The 15,604-nt window shown below is 42.2% G+C and overlaps 1 protein-coding gene across 11 annotated transcripts in view; it reads right to left on the reverse strand.

The window, feature by feature from the left end:
• The window catches only part of slc12a7b (solute carrier family 12 member 7b), a 59,335-nt gene that overhangs the window by 11,248 nt on the left and 32,483 nt on the right, over window positions 1-15,604 (reverse strand). For all 11 annotated transcript variants that reach the window (XM_040166740.2, XM_040166744.2, XM_040166742.2 and 8 more), the window contains 14 exons: window positions 9,964-10,058; window positions 8,681-8,812; window positions 7,275-7,421; window positions 4,797-4,851; window positions 4,478-4,608; window positions 4,142-4,383; window positions 3,769-3,980; window positions 3,159-3,326; window positions 2,946-3,044; window positions 2,628-2,685; window positions 1,687-1,861; window positions 1,480-1,598; window positions 1,268-1,366; window positions 762-881 (listed from right to left, as the gene is read on the reverse strand). In XM_040166740.2, coding sequence (XP_040022674.2) covers window positions 762-881; window positions 1,268-1,366; window positions 1,480-1,598; window positions 1,687-1,861; window positions 2,628-2,685; window positions 2,946-3,044; window positions 3,159-3,326; window positions 3,769-3,980; window positions 4,142-4,383; window positions 4,478-4,608; window positions 4,797-4,851; window positions 7,275-7,421; window positions 8,681-8,812; window positions 9,964-10,058 — 1,852 coding nt within the window. The remainder of the gene's footprint in view (window positions 1-761; window positions 882-1,267; window positions 1,367-1,479; window positions 1,599-1,686; window positions 1,862-2,627; window positions 2,686-2,945; window positions 3,045-3,158; window positions 3,327-3,768; window positions 3,981-4,141; window positions 4,384-4,477; window positions 4,609-4,796; window positions 4,852-7,274; window positions 7,422-8,680; window positions 8,813-9,963; window positions 10,059-15,604) is intronic.

The following is a 15,604-nucleotide window of genomic DNA, read 5'->3' on the forward strand; positions in this document are numbered from 1 at the left end:
ACTGGGCCGCTGCATCCTGACTGCGCTCTGCAGTGTTCTCTTCTTCTGAAACCCGCGGTGCAGGTGTGTTTGTTCGGGAGAAGAACATAGTGATAGGCAGCTGTTGTCGCTCTTTTTTCTTCTTTGCAAAAAGATCCTTGTACACCGACATGCCACCATCGATTACGTTGGAGAACTGTAATGAACGGCTCGGGAGTGAGTTTTTAGCGAATCAGAATGCAGAGCACAATGCACCAAAAAAAAAAAAAATGCAATATGAAAATCCGCGAAATAGCGAATCCGCGATAAGTGAACCGCGAAGTGGCGAGGGATCACTGTATATAAAAAGTCATGTCAGCAGCTCAACTTGGTATCATCCAAGGGGCCTTTTGTTAGGTTACACTTTAATAACCTAATCTGAAGGATCACACAGTGTTCTCACAGGCGGAGACAAACTGCAGTAAACTCATTTTAGAATGAGGTGGGTGATCCTCAATGGATGTTCACTTATTATGAAAAGAAAGGGAACCTTGTTGTTCTTCCTTCTCCTCAGTAGCTCAGGTGAATTCTGCATTTAAAGCAGCATATTATTCTTGTTTTTGATATTTCTTGATATTTTTGAAGTGCAGGTATATCAAGACATATCAAGACAACACCTGTATGTATCTTTAAGCATTTTTTTCTCTCTTTATAATATTTTATCTTTAAATTAGTTTATTTCCCCTTTTTACTCCACACCGATAAAAAAAAAAACACAGCATAACATACACAGCCATTCTTACCCTCTGTATTCGATGTACTTATAGATGCAGGTAGCGATGGCCATGGCCACAATAGCATAATACCAGGAGCAGATGAACATGAGGGCAAGACACAAGCTCATTCCCAGGAAGGACAGAGCCCTTCAGGAGGAAACACACACAAACACGTTAGCGCAGCTGTAGCTAATGTTTGCTGAGGACATGAGATCACTCAAATCCTTAACCTGCTTAAAATTTACATTTACAAAAGATTGAGCTCTAGAAAGAGCATCTTTAAAAAATAAACATAGGTCCCTGGGCTATTTTAGACATTATAACGTAGTACAGTTCAATATTGAACCTTTAAAAATGCCTGAGAGATCAATGAAAAGTGAGTGAAAGTAACTTGACTAAGTTCAAAGTAACTTTGAAGACTTTGCTAAATTCAATTTAGTATTAGTAATTTCCTAAAGATTCTCTTCTTTCAATGTGGGAAAGTATATAAATATAAATTATATACTTGTGGGACAGAATAACTCATGACCCACCAGTGGTAGAATTTGAAGCGGGGTCTCCAGTTGGGCGTCCGCAGCAGGGTCTGCAGTGCACAGGCCAGGTTGACAAACAAGTAGCACATGAGGAAAAACCTGCGGCGGGACGAAAATAAATAATAAATAAATAAGACAAATGCTCAAGGGATCTGCTGATCTGGTTTAATGGAGAGACGGCAAGTGACTTGTCAATGCCAACAGATACGGACATGGAGAGGATCGGGGCCACGGCGTCCAGGGAGGCGATGAGGATACCGATCTCACAGATACCCGCCGTGAGCAGCAGAGCCCAGGTGGGTTCTCCGTTAGCTTTCCCATGGCCGAACACCTAAAACAAGTCAAGTGTGACATTAAATATGCAGATACATCAGGCTGAGGGCGACTGATCGTATTTTTGTCGACTGCGAGTGCCTGACCTGCAGGAAAGGTACGATGCCGTCTCGCGCGATGGCCTGCAGCAGGCGGGGGGCGCCGGTCAAACTTTGCAGCCCCGCCCCGCAGCAGGAGAAAAACGAGCCAATCACGATGACCCAGGGGGATGGCCACGATAGCGTGCCTATCACGAGGTTACCCTTCACTGAGTCACCAAATCTGCAATCAAATGCAAAAAAACAACAATTCAGCCATTTATCATGTCGGTATGTTAACACCATTTCAATTCACTTTAAAGGTCTGCTGATAATATTATTAATTCCTTTGAAAAGATCCAAACCAATGACAAACAATGTATTTTTTTAAACTGCCCACTTGTAACAGGTCAAGAGGAGTTCATTTTACTTTGCTTCAAAAATATTTTCAAATAACGATATAAAGGCCTTTTGTGAGAGAGGGAGAACTAAGAAACGGTCTATTGGATATTTTCTGTCTACTTTTATTATTCTTTATTTTTTGAAGTGACCCAAAAGAGCAAAGTGATCAAAATTAACTACAATGTGTGTGTTCATTATGGGTACAAATAAAAGTAACCCAACCTTCATGGCAATGAAGGAGCATGGCAACCAGTGCAACAGTGTGGCTGATCTGTTTTGATCAGATTGAGTTTTGGGGGAGCAACAGAGCTCTATTGAAGGAGGCAAATTACTTAAATGGTTTAACTTTACTTTCCAGAACTCAGGATCTAGCTGTGCTTGCGATGGTACACCGATCCATTCACATGGACTCAAAATATTTGTAAGGAAAACATCTGAACCTTTTTTGATGAGGGCATTTAGCGACTACATAATCTTATCCATCTCCCCTTAGGATACTAAAACAGAAGAGGGGAAACACAACCGACACGATAGGATGTGTACGGATTTTTACTTCAGATAGCGTATGAAAACACATTTTCTTTCATACTTGACACAGATTCTCTTACTTGTCTCGAAGCAGAACTCCCTCAATGCTGGCACCGAACAGAATTACGCAGGTGACGTCTGGAAAACACTGTTTAGGAGAGTAAATTACACCAATGGCCCAGTGAGTCTTTTTACATCGCTGTAAAGCTAAAAGGTATACACACTACCCACAATCCTTCAGGTGGTACCTGCTCTCTACCATTAGGCCATTTGGCAGACTTTCAATCTTGTTCCAATGGTAACTCTGCCAACTTATAAACCGTGTAGCTATTTCTGGTATGGCATATTTAAACCCACAGCTGTAGCCACAACTTTCTGATATAAGCTTTAAAAGATACAGATGAAGGAGGTGGTGGCAATAGCCAAGATGGTTCCGATTGGGATGGACTTCTGAGCATCCCGCAAGTCACCGGACCGGTTTGAACCAGCCATGATACCTAAAGATTGGGGGTGGAAGGGGAGGTGTGGGTCACAACAGAAAATCTTCAGATATGAAACAACTTTTGGTCAGTTTTGATAACAATGTGTGTGTGTGTGTGTGTCAGTCTCACCAGTGACAGACGGGAAGTAGATGCCGACCAGCAGCGTGAAGAAGGTGGTGATGTCGTTGACCACATAGGGCAGGTACTTGTCCTGAGCAGAGGCGCCTACACCAACTGATTCCAGCTTCTTGTCATCCACCAACTTACCCAGAGGGCCATACACCGACCACATGTTTTCTACAAGAGACAGGACGCAGCAGTCAAGCAACTGGTTGTAGGTAAAAAGAGGCTATGGTCTTCCATCATAGCCTTGATGTTCACTACAGCTCCACTCTTTAGCCCACTTAACCAGAGGAATAGGACGGAATCCAACATGTCACTAATCTTTTTTTTTTCCTGTTGTCATATTCTATTCATGTTATATTATGACCCTTATGCAGGGTTTAGAGTAGTTTATCATCACAGCCGTTTAAGATTTTGGAAGGGTGGGCATGGGAGTTTTTAACAAACATCGTCTAAGCCACAAAACATATCTGGGTCCAGTATGATGGGCGGATAACAAAAACTAAAAAGGATTTTAGAAGGAAAAGGTCAGGGAGCCTATTAAAAAACAAAGTTTTGTGGCCACCACATTTGCACACTCCCTCGAATACCTCCAGAGCAAACGCTGTATTCCAACCTGAAATGACCTTGCTGGTCAGTCCAGGGATGCCCTGCATCTCGGTCACGTTGTTGAGGACAAAGTACTCGTTGCAGGTGGCGTTGAGCTCCGGCCCGTCACAGAACAGCCTCCACAGCTTGGTGGTGACCGTCAGGTTGTCAATGATCTTCGTCTTTAAACAAGTGTCGAAGTTGTTGTTTTGCAGAGTGCGATTACCCAACATGCAAACACTGTGGTAAAGGACAGAGAACTTTCAAAACACGTCACAGATTAAATCTATCAAATGATTTATGGTCAACGAAATGCTCACAAATTTAGTCTGATGCTATTTGTGTGTCACACGGAAACTGTTGGCAGTTATACAACATCTGAGTTTATCGCTTGGACTCACGGGAAGTCCGGTGGCTCAAAGATGGTCTTAATGACACCGGCGTAGATGGAGAGGATGGAGAGAATGACGCAGGCCAGGAAGACCAGCGCAAGCTTGTTGACGTACTTCACCCCGACAAAGACGACCACAGACATCAGCGCGAGGCAGCAAGTGCCATAGACGCGCATGTTGTTCAGCAGGGCGTTCACCTCGTCCTCCTTTTTCTCTGCCACAAAGATGGCTGCTTTGGGCACGATGTAGGTCTGTGTGGAGGAGGAGGAAGAAGACGTAGGCGCTGGAGACACAGTACTAGACGATGGCGGCTTCTCAGAAGCAGTTGACGCAGTGTTCACTCACCAGCAGAATCTCAATGGTACCAAGGATGTACATGGAGCCCGCGAAGGTCGTTCCCAGGTAGAAACAGAGACCTACAGCTCCACCGAACTCAGGGCCCAGAGATCTGGAAATCATGTAGTATGAGCCTCCAGCTGGAAGAGAGTGAGGTGGAGCATCGTGGGAGTGAGAAGAATGAGAGAAAGGACAATTCTCTGAGCGGACACTGGTCATCTGGACTAAGATTTTCTTTTCAGTGTGCTGCTCATTGTTTAGTCAAATTAGCAACATGACGTGCAAGACAGCAGTTGAGAGATTATGTCTGAGTACCAAAGCGTTTTACCTGGCACAACGCCATTGGTAGCAATTGCACTCATGGATATGGCCGTCAGCATGGTCTGTTGACAGAGGACAGTAAAGAAGAAGGCATGAGAACAATGCTTATGTGACAATAATTATTTCAAGTCTCATTTTTTCATGGCTACCTAATAATTCCATTATAATTAAGAATTCATTTTCTGGATTTCTCAGACAATAGGGAACTTGGAGGCCTTGGTCTGGAATAAATCCAGTCACAAGTTCCATGAGGGGATTTTGTTCTAATCTTTCGGATTTGTAACGGATATAAGCTTTTCCCATAGTGATTCTGTGAAGTCGGAAGAGGATATTTAAAGCACGTCCAGACGACGGGTGGGGCGAGGAGACGAGATGAGAGGCACAAAGAACAGGAGAGAGAGAAAGACATGAGGACATTTAAAGGGTGTAAGAAAGAGGTATAGGAGAAAGCATGAAGGTGAGAGAACAGAAGACGAGGAGGGACAAGGACACGACCAAGATAAACCTTGTGCCGGGCGTCCAGTTAAAAAAAAAGCAGACAAAATGGAGCAAAGCCAATTAGCTGACTAGTTTCCGCTTCCCCTGAAATGTAAAGCAGCTAAGAGCTGGCAAAGAGAAGTGCTGAAAAATACCTCAAGGTTGAAAAATTCCCATGTGGACACTGTTCTACCAGATTCTACAAGATTTAGTGGGTTGTAGAAGAAATTCAACCAGAGCCATATGCCAGTCAGACCAAAAAAAGGTCCAACAACCACACAGCTCGAAGATGACCAATACAGGTCATCCCTTAACAAGAAAATATGCATTTAATTTCTTCTGGGGCCTCGTATTTCTTTAATGGTCCACCTGAAGCCAAACTGACAGAATCACACTGCCCGACATTTGTGACTGAATACATTTTCCAAATACAGCCCCTGGAGGGACAGGAGGCTAGTTCGTAAATAAATATTACTGATATTTATTGATAAAACCCATGAAAACCGAACTCGTTAAACAAGAAAACTAGTCCTTCAACGAACTATTTATTTTGAAAATATTGTTTTTGTGTTAACTTAATGTAGCCCTAAAAACTGAATCAGCAGGGCACAAGAATCCCAGATTTATCGTATATTTCACTATCATAACTGCAACGGCATTTTCATCGTACATGTGGTTGTTACTTTGATTTGATATTCAAGGCTGGGCCTAAAACTCTGCAGAGTGGTCCCAGGGGTCCTCCACTGACTGTTTATTCTAATAAACAAGATCTATTTAGTTTAATTTATTTGCATTCAAATAAAAAAAAATTGTGCTGCATGTTAGCGTGAGACTTGGTCTCATCTGGGCAAAGCTGACCTGCATCTTTTTATTGTGATATCATTATTAGTTGTTGTTGTTACAACAAAACTGAAACACTTTGCATTGGCTTTAATGTGAACAGTGAAACAAGGATGGATAACTGGGTCAAGATTAATAAAGAAGAATGAAAACAAAAAGGTGAACACAGTAAATCATGTTATTGTTAGACATTTAGAGCACACAAAACCTGACCTATAAACAGGTAGCTGATGTGGAACCATCAGTGCAAAGTCACATGCAGCCTGAGCGGAGAAAATGAACATTAATCTGTTTGACTAAGCTTGGCTCTCTTGTTATGTAACGGCAGCGATGCAGTTGAGGGTCAAGCGCTTGATGCACTGCAGCTAGATTAGAATAAATGAAAATGGACTCTTTCAGGGAAAACTGTTTTCATAATAAGAGAATGAAAATACATTTCAGATTCCTTTGGAAATATTGTAAGTGAAACATCATACTTTTAGAAGTCTGCTATTTGGTGAAATGTCTTGGACTGAGATACTGGAGTTTTATTTGGTACTTTTCCTGATTCATCTGAATTAATCTATTGTCTGCCGCGGGTTCGGCAAATATAGCCACCGTGTGTGTGCATGCCACTATGTTTCTGATACTTTGCAGACAGAGGGATTACACATGCCATTAGAGGCTGGGAGCGAATGGGAAATGGGGAGTCACAGTGGCTAAATATAGGAAGGATCAGTGACCACTGAGTCAACCTGCCTGTCACTCATTACTGCTGTCGGCCCAACGACTGCCATTCAAAGTTGCATCTGCCCTCCCCGCCCGCCAGGCACTAAAACACCCATGGAAACATTTTCCCCCGGGTGTGCTAATGCACTCGTAACACATCAAAGACCTGGATGTGTAGATTAAGCACTGCGCATTCTTACATAATTGTGCATGTCATTGCTCTAATAGATTCAAATCCTTGATAAAGGACACTTAATATCTCCGTCAGGGGTGTCAAACATATGGACCCCCCACGTGACATCAAAGTGGACAGTATGTGGCCCCATACCTAAAATTAGTTTGACACCCCTGATCTACGTCAACGAGTGGAGCCGCACAGGTTCAAACCCTCCTCTCCGCTCCACTTTTTAAGATGTTTGTTAAAAAGCACGATAAGGCTAAATAGAGGGTTGAGACTCACACAGGAGCAGCACAAGAGGACAATAGCCAGGGACTCCAAGATGCCGGCAGTGCCTACGATCCAGGTGAGTCGCAGGAACAGGATGACCCCCAGAATGTTCTGGAGGCATGGCAGGTAGACACCCATGAAGGTCCCCATCTGAGGGCTCTGTGGAGGGGTCGGGGTGCAGGGAATGTAAAGTAAGCAGCAAAAAAATGGCATTAATCAAAATCAGCCGCTTTTTGCCACTGAAAATGATATTTTGCAGAGGTTGCAATGAATAAGACTGCGGATAAAATAGAATTAAAAAAATGTTTTTGTTTACCCCAAATCTTTCATGTGTCGCTTACATCTCAGTTTAACATTTACACAAACCAAAACACTGACCAATACACAAAAAGAAAATCTATCAATGGCTGTGACACAAAAGAAGACCTTTGTACCATCTTGCTCAAGATGTACAGTGCTAGCATTCTTTTTGCTTCAGACAAAGACGGTGTCTGACTTATTAAAAAAATGACTGTTCCTGCGAGCTGATTGGAGGGTTACCGAGGCCACTTCTTTGTGGGGGGGACAAGATGGAGCAACTGGTATGGGACTGAAGTTATCTATGTGCCACATGTTAGTACGGGGGCTACTTATTTTTTTCTCTGTGGGTAATTGGGTCCTTTTTAGTCAAACTAAATATAGCGATCTATATATATATATATATATATATATAGTTTTGTTATGTACGATTCTTCATTGTTTCATTTAGTTGATTTTGGCGCTCCCTGTGGACAATAGGGATGGTGTTTCTGTGCACCTAAATCCCTTTTGGGAGCTTCTCATTCTACAGCTCGCAGGATGTGACATTTTGCCCGTTCACTCCAGTTCTGCAGACCCTTCCCCTCCAGCGGGTACAGCAGTACGTCCTGGGTCTCGAGCAGAAGCAGGGGAGAAGCTCCCTCGGATTGTCTTGTTTCTTACTGAAGCTTATAAAGAGGTATCAGGAATCAGGAATCAGGAAACATTTATTAGCCAAAATATGTCAAACATACAAGGAATTTGTCTTGGCGGTGAAAACGAAGCGCACCGAAGCACCGTGGCGGCCATCAACGGCGCCATCTTGAATATTATCAGTATCAAACTGAGACCAGGTACAGGTTTCTCAGGAACTTTAAGGGTCCAATTACTCACTTACTTCACTTTCAAGAACAAAAGCAATAACTGAAGCAAAACAAGCTTACCAACTGGATTTGTACTTACTCGTATCCCCCAAAAAGATATAAATAAAACAATGGGGTTTCAAGGGTGAAGCCCCCCTCCCTAAGTAATGAGAGATTAGTGGGTTTTACAGATTTTTACCGTGATTGTACAATTGTAGAGTGCCTAACCGTAAAACTCGCAGCTCTGATAAACCATCGCGTTGAGGCCCCATGCCTTACCTTGACTTCTTTTTTCTTGGGCCCCTCATCATTATCGGCCTCCTCATGTTCCTGGGCGCCCTGAGTGAGGTTAGTGTAGTTTGCCAGCTTGTTGAGGAGGGACGACACCATGGGATTTATTTCAATCTCATCCTGCAAAAAAGACAAAAATACCAAACTTTGACAATCCTCCATTGGTATTCCTTTAGCCCCATATAACAAGGAATTACAATTGATCAAATCCATTGTCCTCCTCCCCTATAGTCACTATAGATGCGATATTTGCCAAAGCACTTCACTTCGTTTTTGCAAACCTCGGATACAGCTGCATCCAGACAGAGGGGGGAAAACGATTAATTATTCACAAGCGCCTGTGACCACAAAGTGCAAAGGTCTGCCAAATGGCAGAGCAAAGCACCTGGAAAGAGTTCAACCAAGAGTTCTTGATGGAGCGCACCAGTATTGAAGGTGAGTAAACTCTTTGAATGACGCATTGCTGCGCTAAGAAAAGATTCACCTCCTGGTTTCTGTGCCAGGTTCTTTAGCCAGATTCTTCAGCATAGAAATTAGAGAAGAGCAGAAATAGATCTGTCTATTAGACTCTCTAGAGTCTAATTGCTGAGCAAATGTTAGTGAGGATTTTAAAAATGACGTAAAAATAAAATAAAAAGGAACGCACATTAACACGCCACTATAGACTACGCTATAGGCTGTAATCTACCATCAAACAGAGAAGGAGAGTAGAGTTACACTGGAACACAATAAATATATATAAACATATTTTGGGGGATTTTGGGGAGGTATTATTTTTTCTTTCATGTCAGCTTCTATTGATCAAGTTTTTATGTAGCCTAGAGACAAAGACAATCTTTCACACATTACGGGCATAGAATTTATATAACAAGGGGACATCGGTTTGTGGACTGCGACGCTGAAGCCTCTAGTTTGGTAATTTGGCCGTCTTGACTTGTTGCAACCGGTGACCAAGTATGGACTGTGAAGGAGTGACGTATACAACTCTGGTACTGTTAGAGACCTTTCAATCACAGGGTAGCCCTGTCCTAAAGCATACCCTGCTTTATATGGACCACAATGTGGAAACATAAACTTATCTTTACAATTGCACCGAAGGAGAACGTTTTAAGACACTCTTCCCTACGCAGAAGAAGAGGTTGCTTTTGGTTGATGCAGATAAAATACGGCCAGTGATTGGTCGGGGAAAATTGTGGCTTGAGCAACGTGTAACATACAACTTCACGCCTCAATGATCAAGGCCTCCATCCAGCGGAGAATGAAGCGGTTACCTCAAAAAGCGCCATGTTGGTGCCATCGTAGTTGTTGCCTTTGTCGTTGTCTGTGTTGTTAATGAAGGGACTGTTCTCCTTTGGGACGCCATCACCTGTGGAAACATGGCACAGTTATTTCCTCACAATAAATTAAGTTTACCATGTGGTGTAAACAAAGGAGAATAAGGTCGTTGGCAGCAAATAAATACTTCACGTTTCCAATATCAGCAGTATTTGCACAAGTCAGCCTCTCAAAAGGAGCCTTTTCTTTGCGGACACATGTGTGCAGGTCTTTTCTTATTTCACACAACCAATGAGCTTTGGCCCAGAAAGCACGTCCGATGTTCCATGATAAAATATCATAACAATGCAATACTTTGTGAGCGAACAATTTCCAAACCATTATCGGGTGGGGGGGGGGGGGGGGTGGTCACTTTGAAGGATGCCAAGCTCTTATGTCCATCGAAATGTTAATAATGCACATGAGGATGAGGACTTATAATATGCATTACTGAGCACTCACTCTCACTCACTCACTCACTCACTCACTCACTCACATACACACTCACACGCACAGTTGTTGAGCCTGTCTGCAAATGGATAAATCCTTAGAAGCAAATATAGTCCAGAGTATTTATTTGGGTTCTATGAAACACATCTCGGACTGTCTGTCCTTTGATTTTCTCCACAGCCGTTCATCAGATGAACTTCCCACCAGGCTCAGTGTGAGGTAGTCTGTCTGCAAGCAGCGACCCAGAATGCCGAGCAATTGACCCATTTTGAACCAGGTTATTGAACTGGTGCATGAATAAATAAGATTAATAATCAAACACATCATCATAGATATTATGTCAGTCATATACTTGAAAACATAATTTACTTTTTAGCTAAAACCAAATACTGGATTTCAGGACAGTCATATCTGACAGTAATCGTCCATCTCTCATACAAGTACGCCAAGTACTCTTTATGATTGGAAAATAATTTACGAGAAGCTTCAAAAATTGGCTCTCTTTACCAGCTCCCGCTTCGTGACCTCGTGGAAAACAGATATTTACATTTCAAACCAAACTACTTTCATGTTCGTTAACGGTCACTTTTCCGTCTCCTGTCCTCTAAACTGGGGGTCTTCAACGTTTTTCAGGCCAAGCACCCCCAAACTGATGACGAGATGGAGCAGGGACCCCCTATTCTACAGAGTTTCGTCCGCCATCTTTTATTTTTGAGCTTTGCGCTTTTACGTGAGCATGAACGTGATCTGATTGGCTGGTACCTCTGCTGTCGTATCAGCATGAAAGGAGCTGTGAGTGAACCGGTGCCCAGCTTGAGAGAGCTGCTGTGGGAAGCTGGATGTGTGTTTTGCGGACTGAAAGATAATGTCTTCTCCACTAATTTGTCCGTTCGCTACAATATGTTGGAATTATGTTAATGTGTAACAATAAAGAAGACAATAAATACAATTCTGATTCTGAAGACATTTAAATTTGTGGGGAAAAAAATTGTCTTATCAACCAAAAATTTCGCGACCCTCCCTACAGTACCTCCGCGGACCCCCTGTTGAAAACCTCTGCTCTAAACCAACAACAGCAGGAGTCACTAACCAGGAGTCAGTTTATAATTAAAATTTGAGCAAAATTCATTTTCTTATGGTAGAGTTATCATTTACCTCTGGAGTTAATTTATAAATTCATAAAATTGACGACTTTTTGAATAACAAATCCTCAAATTCTGCTCTCAAACAAAACTAACAGAATGATTTACATGTATTAACCGCTTTGTAAAAAGATTGCAACCTTTGCAGATTCCCTGCCTGCCCAAAAAAGAATGACGTCAGGGTTAGATTCAGGACCTTCACTTTTAGTGGTTAGACCTCTTAAACACTTTCCAGACTCAAGTTCTCGCCCGGTAAACGCCATAATAAAATTATTTGAGGTACTGTAAAATGCAGGTTATAAGCCAATATAAGCCGGCTAAAATAAGGGTGGGGTTGATTTTGGGATTTATTCCCATATCGCTCATCCCCAGAAATAAAGACACAAGGTAACATGTTTGACACATGTTTTTAACTAAAGGCTATCGACGTGGCCATTGAAAAGGAGAACCAAGCAGCGGCACTCAAACTTGGGATCAACAATTCCATTGTTAGACGTTGGAGACTGCAGCAGGGAGAACTCGCAAGATCTGTATCAGACGACGCAGAAGCAGGAACCATGACCCAGCATGCCCCAAATTTGTCCGACAATGAGGCTGAGGTCATTGAGCCCCAAAATGGGGCTGGTGGCTTTTTTAAGATTTAATACAACTTTTTTTTATATTTAGTAGATGCGGCGTATAAAAAGGTTTGCTTTTTATGCCACGTATTCCATATTCTGTTGATTTGCTGGATAAATCCCCATAAATGAGACTTATTTGTATTTGGAACTGATGTTAACTGCTATTGTTTCTCATTGTGGCAGCTAAGATCTGCTTTGAGTCTTTTTCTTCTATCATTTGTAAACAAATACACGTGTCCCTCCATAGATAGAGATTTACATAGAGACATAGGTTTAATGACGCGAGAAACCCACATTTGAAATAGGTTTTGTTGGAAGTTAATGAACTCAGTTATACTTGGTTTAGTCTTAAGGGGGCCTTATACCGATCCCAACATCAGACTACAAAGCAAACTAGTACAACCAAAAAGTGTTGTATTTTCTACAAGCCAAGAGCGACAGAAGGAACCGTAACTTAAGCTAAACTGATGCTAGCCTATCAGCTTTATTTTAGCCAAGAGGCATTGATTTCCGCAACTGGATGCCGACATTTTTCATCCATTGTCCACCCTTCGACATTATAGAGACTGGCAGTCTGCCGAGATCTCTTCATTCATCAGCGGATCTGAACTGTGAACTTTCAGTGGGGATTTCACGGGTCACTTTTACTGCTCGATCCAGCTGCTGGGGGAATAAGAGGCTTGCAGTATGGCTTAGCTCTCCGGTAATCACAGCGAAAGTCACTATGTCCTTGCACCGTGTAGCACTTTTAAAACGCAATCTGAGTGGGATCACAGAACATATGAGCCGACGGCACAGTGTTTCAATAAGCTGGGATGAAGGGGAATGAATTGGAAGATAATGACCATTGTACTTTGAGGATTCATCCATGGGTGGGTCAACCAGTCAGCGACCCGTTGGCTTGGTTGGGTTCTACACACCACATGTAGTCTTAAATGGGACCAGCTAAATCCTCTTTGATGTCCGGCGACAGGCTAAAACCAGCAGCACTCTTTCTAAATTAGGGGAGTTTCTTCCTGAACGGGAAGGAGGTTGACGTCAGTCAGGAATCGATCCGCAATAAGTCTGACAATACGGTTAAAGGAATACTTTGTGACACAGTATTTGATATCATACGTTCCAACATTTGAATTTGAAGTAAAAAAACAACAACTCTAGGTCATAATTTATTTTTTGCCGAAAACGATGACACAGTAACACCTTTTACTGTACTGTGTTTAAAAGGAAATTCAAGAAATTTCTATAAACTGGTTAAATTTTGCATCAACCATAAATGAAAGATACCGACAGCTTCTTGTTAATGCAATTCATTCTGGGAACTAGGCCTAACCATTGACCTACATAATTGCTTTAGTGTGGTGGCATAATGCCCAATTTTCACAATTAAACAGAAAACAAAAAAGCATTGGATTAAAAAAGGACTTGGTTCGCAAAGACCAAAGAGCTGGATGTTGCACCCCTTCATGTACATAACACCTAAAACAGGCAGATGTGAAGCAACAAATTCTGTCACACCTCCACGTCATTAAATCCTCTTGTGAACTTGAGCTGCACTTCCACATCACCATCCCAAACCAGGCAAAGGTGCCATCTGCCACAAAACCTCTTCGTGGGCACCAAATACTGCACTGCATACCAGCAGTATTGGTAGTAGATTATACACAAAAAGAAGAAGTGGAGGGACAAAGAATATGTCGTGTTATCCTAAATATTATCCTAAATGTTGGTGTGTACACGGGAGTGTGCGTCGGTACATGCCACTGGACAGTCCTGGGGGACATGGTCCACATGCATCTGCAGAAGCAGTGACAGATGTTAGCCTCTGTGCCTATGACAAGTAACCATTTATCCAGGACTAATTCATTCTGCTTCCTGGAAAACCATGTTTACTGGGGATACATGTGTCTAAAAAAAAGGCAATGTTGGACCGACCTTTCAATGGAAATCCTGGTTTGTCTTTTTGGGAAATAATAATAATGGAAGGATTTAGACTATTAAAAGAAAAATGAAGCTATCCCTCCATGTGTTTCAGAAATTCCATCATAATAAGGTTCAGCATAGTTGTGATGGCTGACCATGTACATGCTTCCACATTATTACCCATCCTCCATTGCACAAAATCCAAACATCAACTACTCATGTCATTTCAAGAAAAAAAAGCGCGCACATTTGGGACACTGTGTGTGCCCTCTCCTCGACACTCCCCCTTTTTTCCTTTTTGCATGTACGTAAACACAGAGGCGTCCAAAACACAGAGATATTCATCACTGTTGACAGTCCAGCTGACTCAGCAAACAACAAAACATTGTGTTTTTGAATCATAGCAGCAGTAGAACAATTAAGCTCTTCAAAGACTAAAAAAGAGAAAAGGTCTATAACAGAGAGGTGAGAGGATGAAACCTCTCATGTACTGGCTGATGAATGAATGCAGGTGTGCTCCACTTTAGTGGGTGGCGAGCACTGTCCCTGAGCTATAGCGCACTAGGCAAGCCCTAAAAATTTGACCTTGCTAAAGCACAAAGGATTTTAACATCAATACATCACAATGTAGCTTATATATAATATATATATATATATAATATATATATATATATATATATATATCTTTTTAAATTAAAAATAAAATCTATTGAGGACAGAGTTACTCCCTTTGTCAACTCAACTAACCAATGTTGCATGTCTCATCATGAAGCTCATTTCTGCGAATTCTATTGGAGCCTTCAACCTTGGAATGATTGCACACATAATAAATGAACAAGCTTGCTGCAAAATGTTGGCTCAGCTTTGGGCCAAGACAATGTTGTTGAAAATGGATCAAACGTTTAGAGCCAGTCAATGGGAGCCTTTTAGTCGGAGGTGTTGGTTCCGACACATGTGCCACGGCCACATTGCATATCCTTCACAAAATAATTAAGGGGGAGTTTCTGACCCGTGGAGTAAACGTTTGCGATTTGTTTAATTCACTTCAAATACACCAGTGCCACTGACCAAAAACAATATTGTTGCAAGATGAGGCTTTTAAGAGGGCAGATGTTGTTTTAAACTCCTTCCTGTTGATGCATTGCTAAACTGCTCGACATCTAATCATTAAAGAACATCACAGTCAGCGATGTTACGTAAGGGAGTGGGATTCCCTGCAAGGGAGTTATTAATCAGAACAGCTGTCCATCTGTCGCCTGTCACATTTGGGAAAGCAGCCTTTATCAGTTAGCACACACATAGCTCGGGCTAACGTCAGTCTCCATCAGCACTCTGCTCACTGATTGGTAGAGATTTACCTGTAAGGTCCAGGTACACTGCGGATGTGCTAAACGGTGAGGGCTCAGCCTTTCATGGCCAGTGTGGTGATAAATGACTATGCATCCTATTTATAGCCACTAAGCTGC

The sequence above is a fragment of the Gasterosteus aculeatus genome, chromosome 21 (genome assembly GCF_964276395.1).
Source record: "Gasterosteus aculeatus chromosome 21, fGasAcu3.hap1.1, whole genome shotgun sequence".
Lineage (NCBI taxonomy): Eukaryota > Metazoa > Chordata > Actinopteri > Perciformes > Gasterosteidae > Gasterosteus > Gasterosteus aculeatus.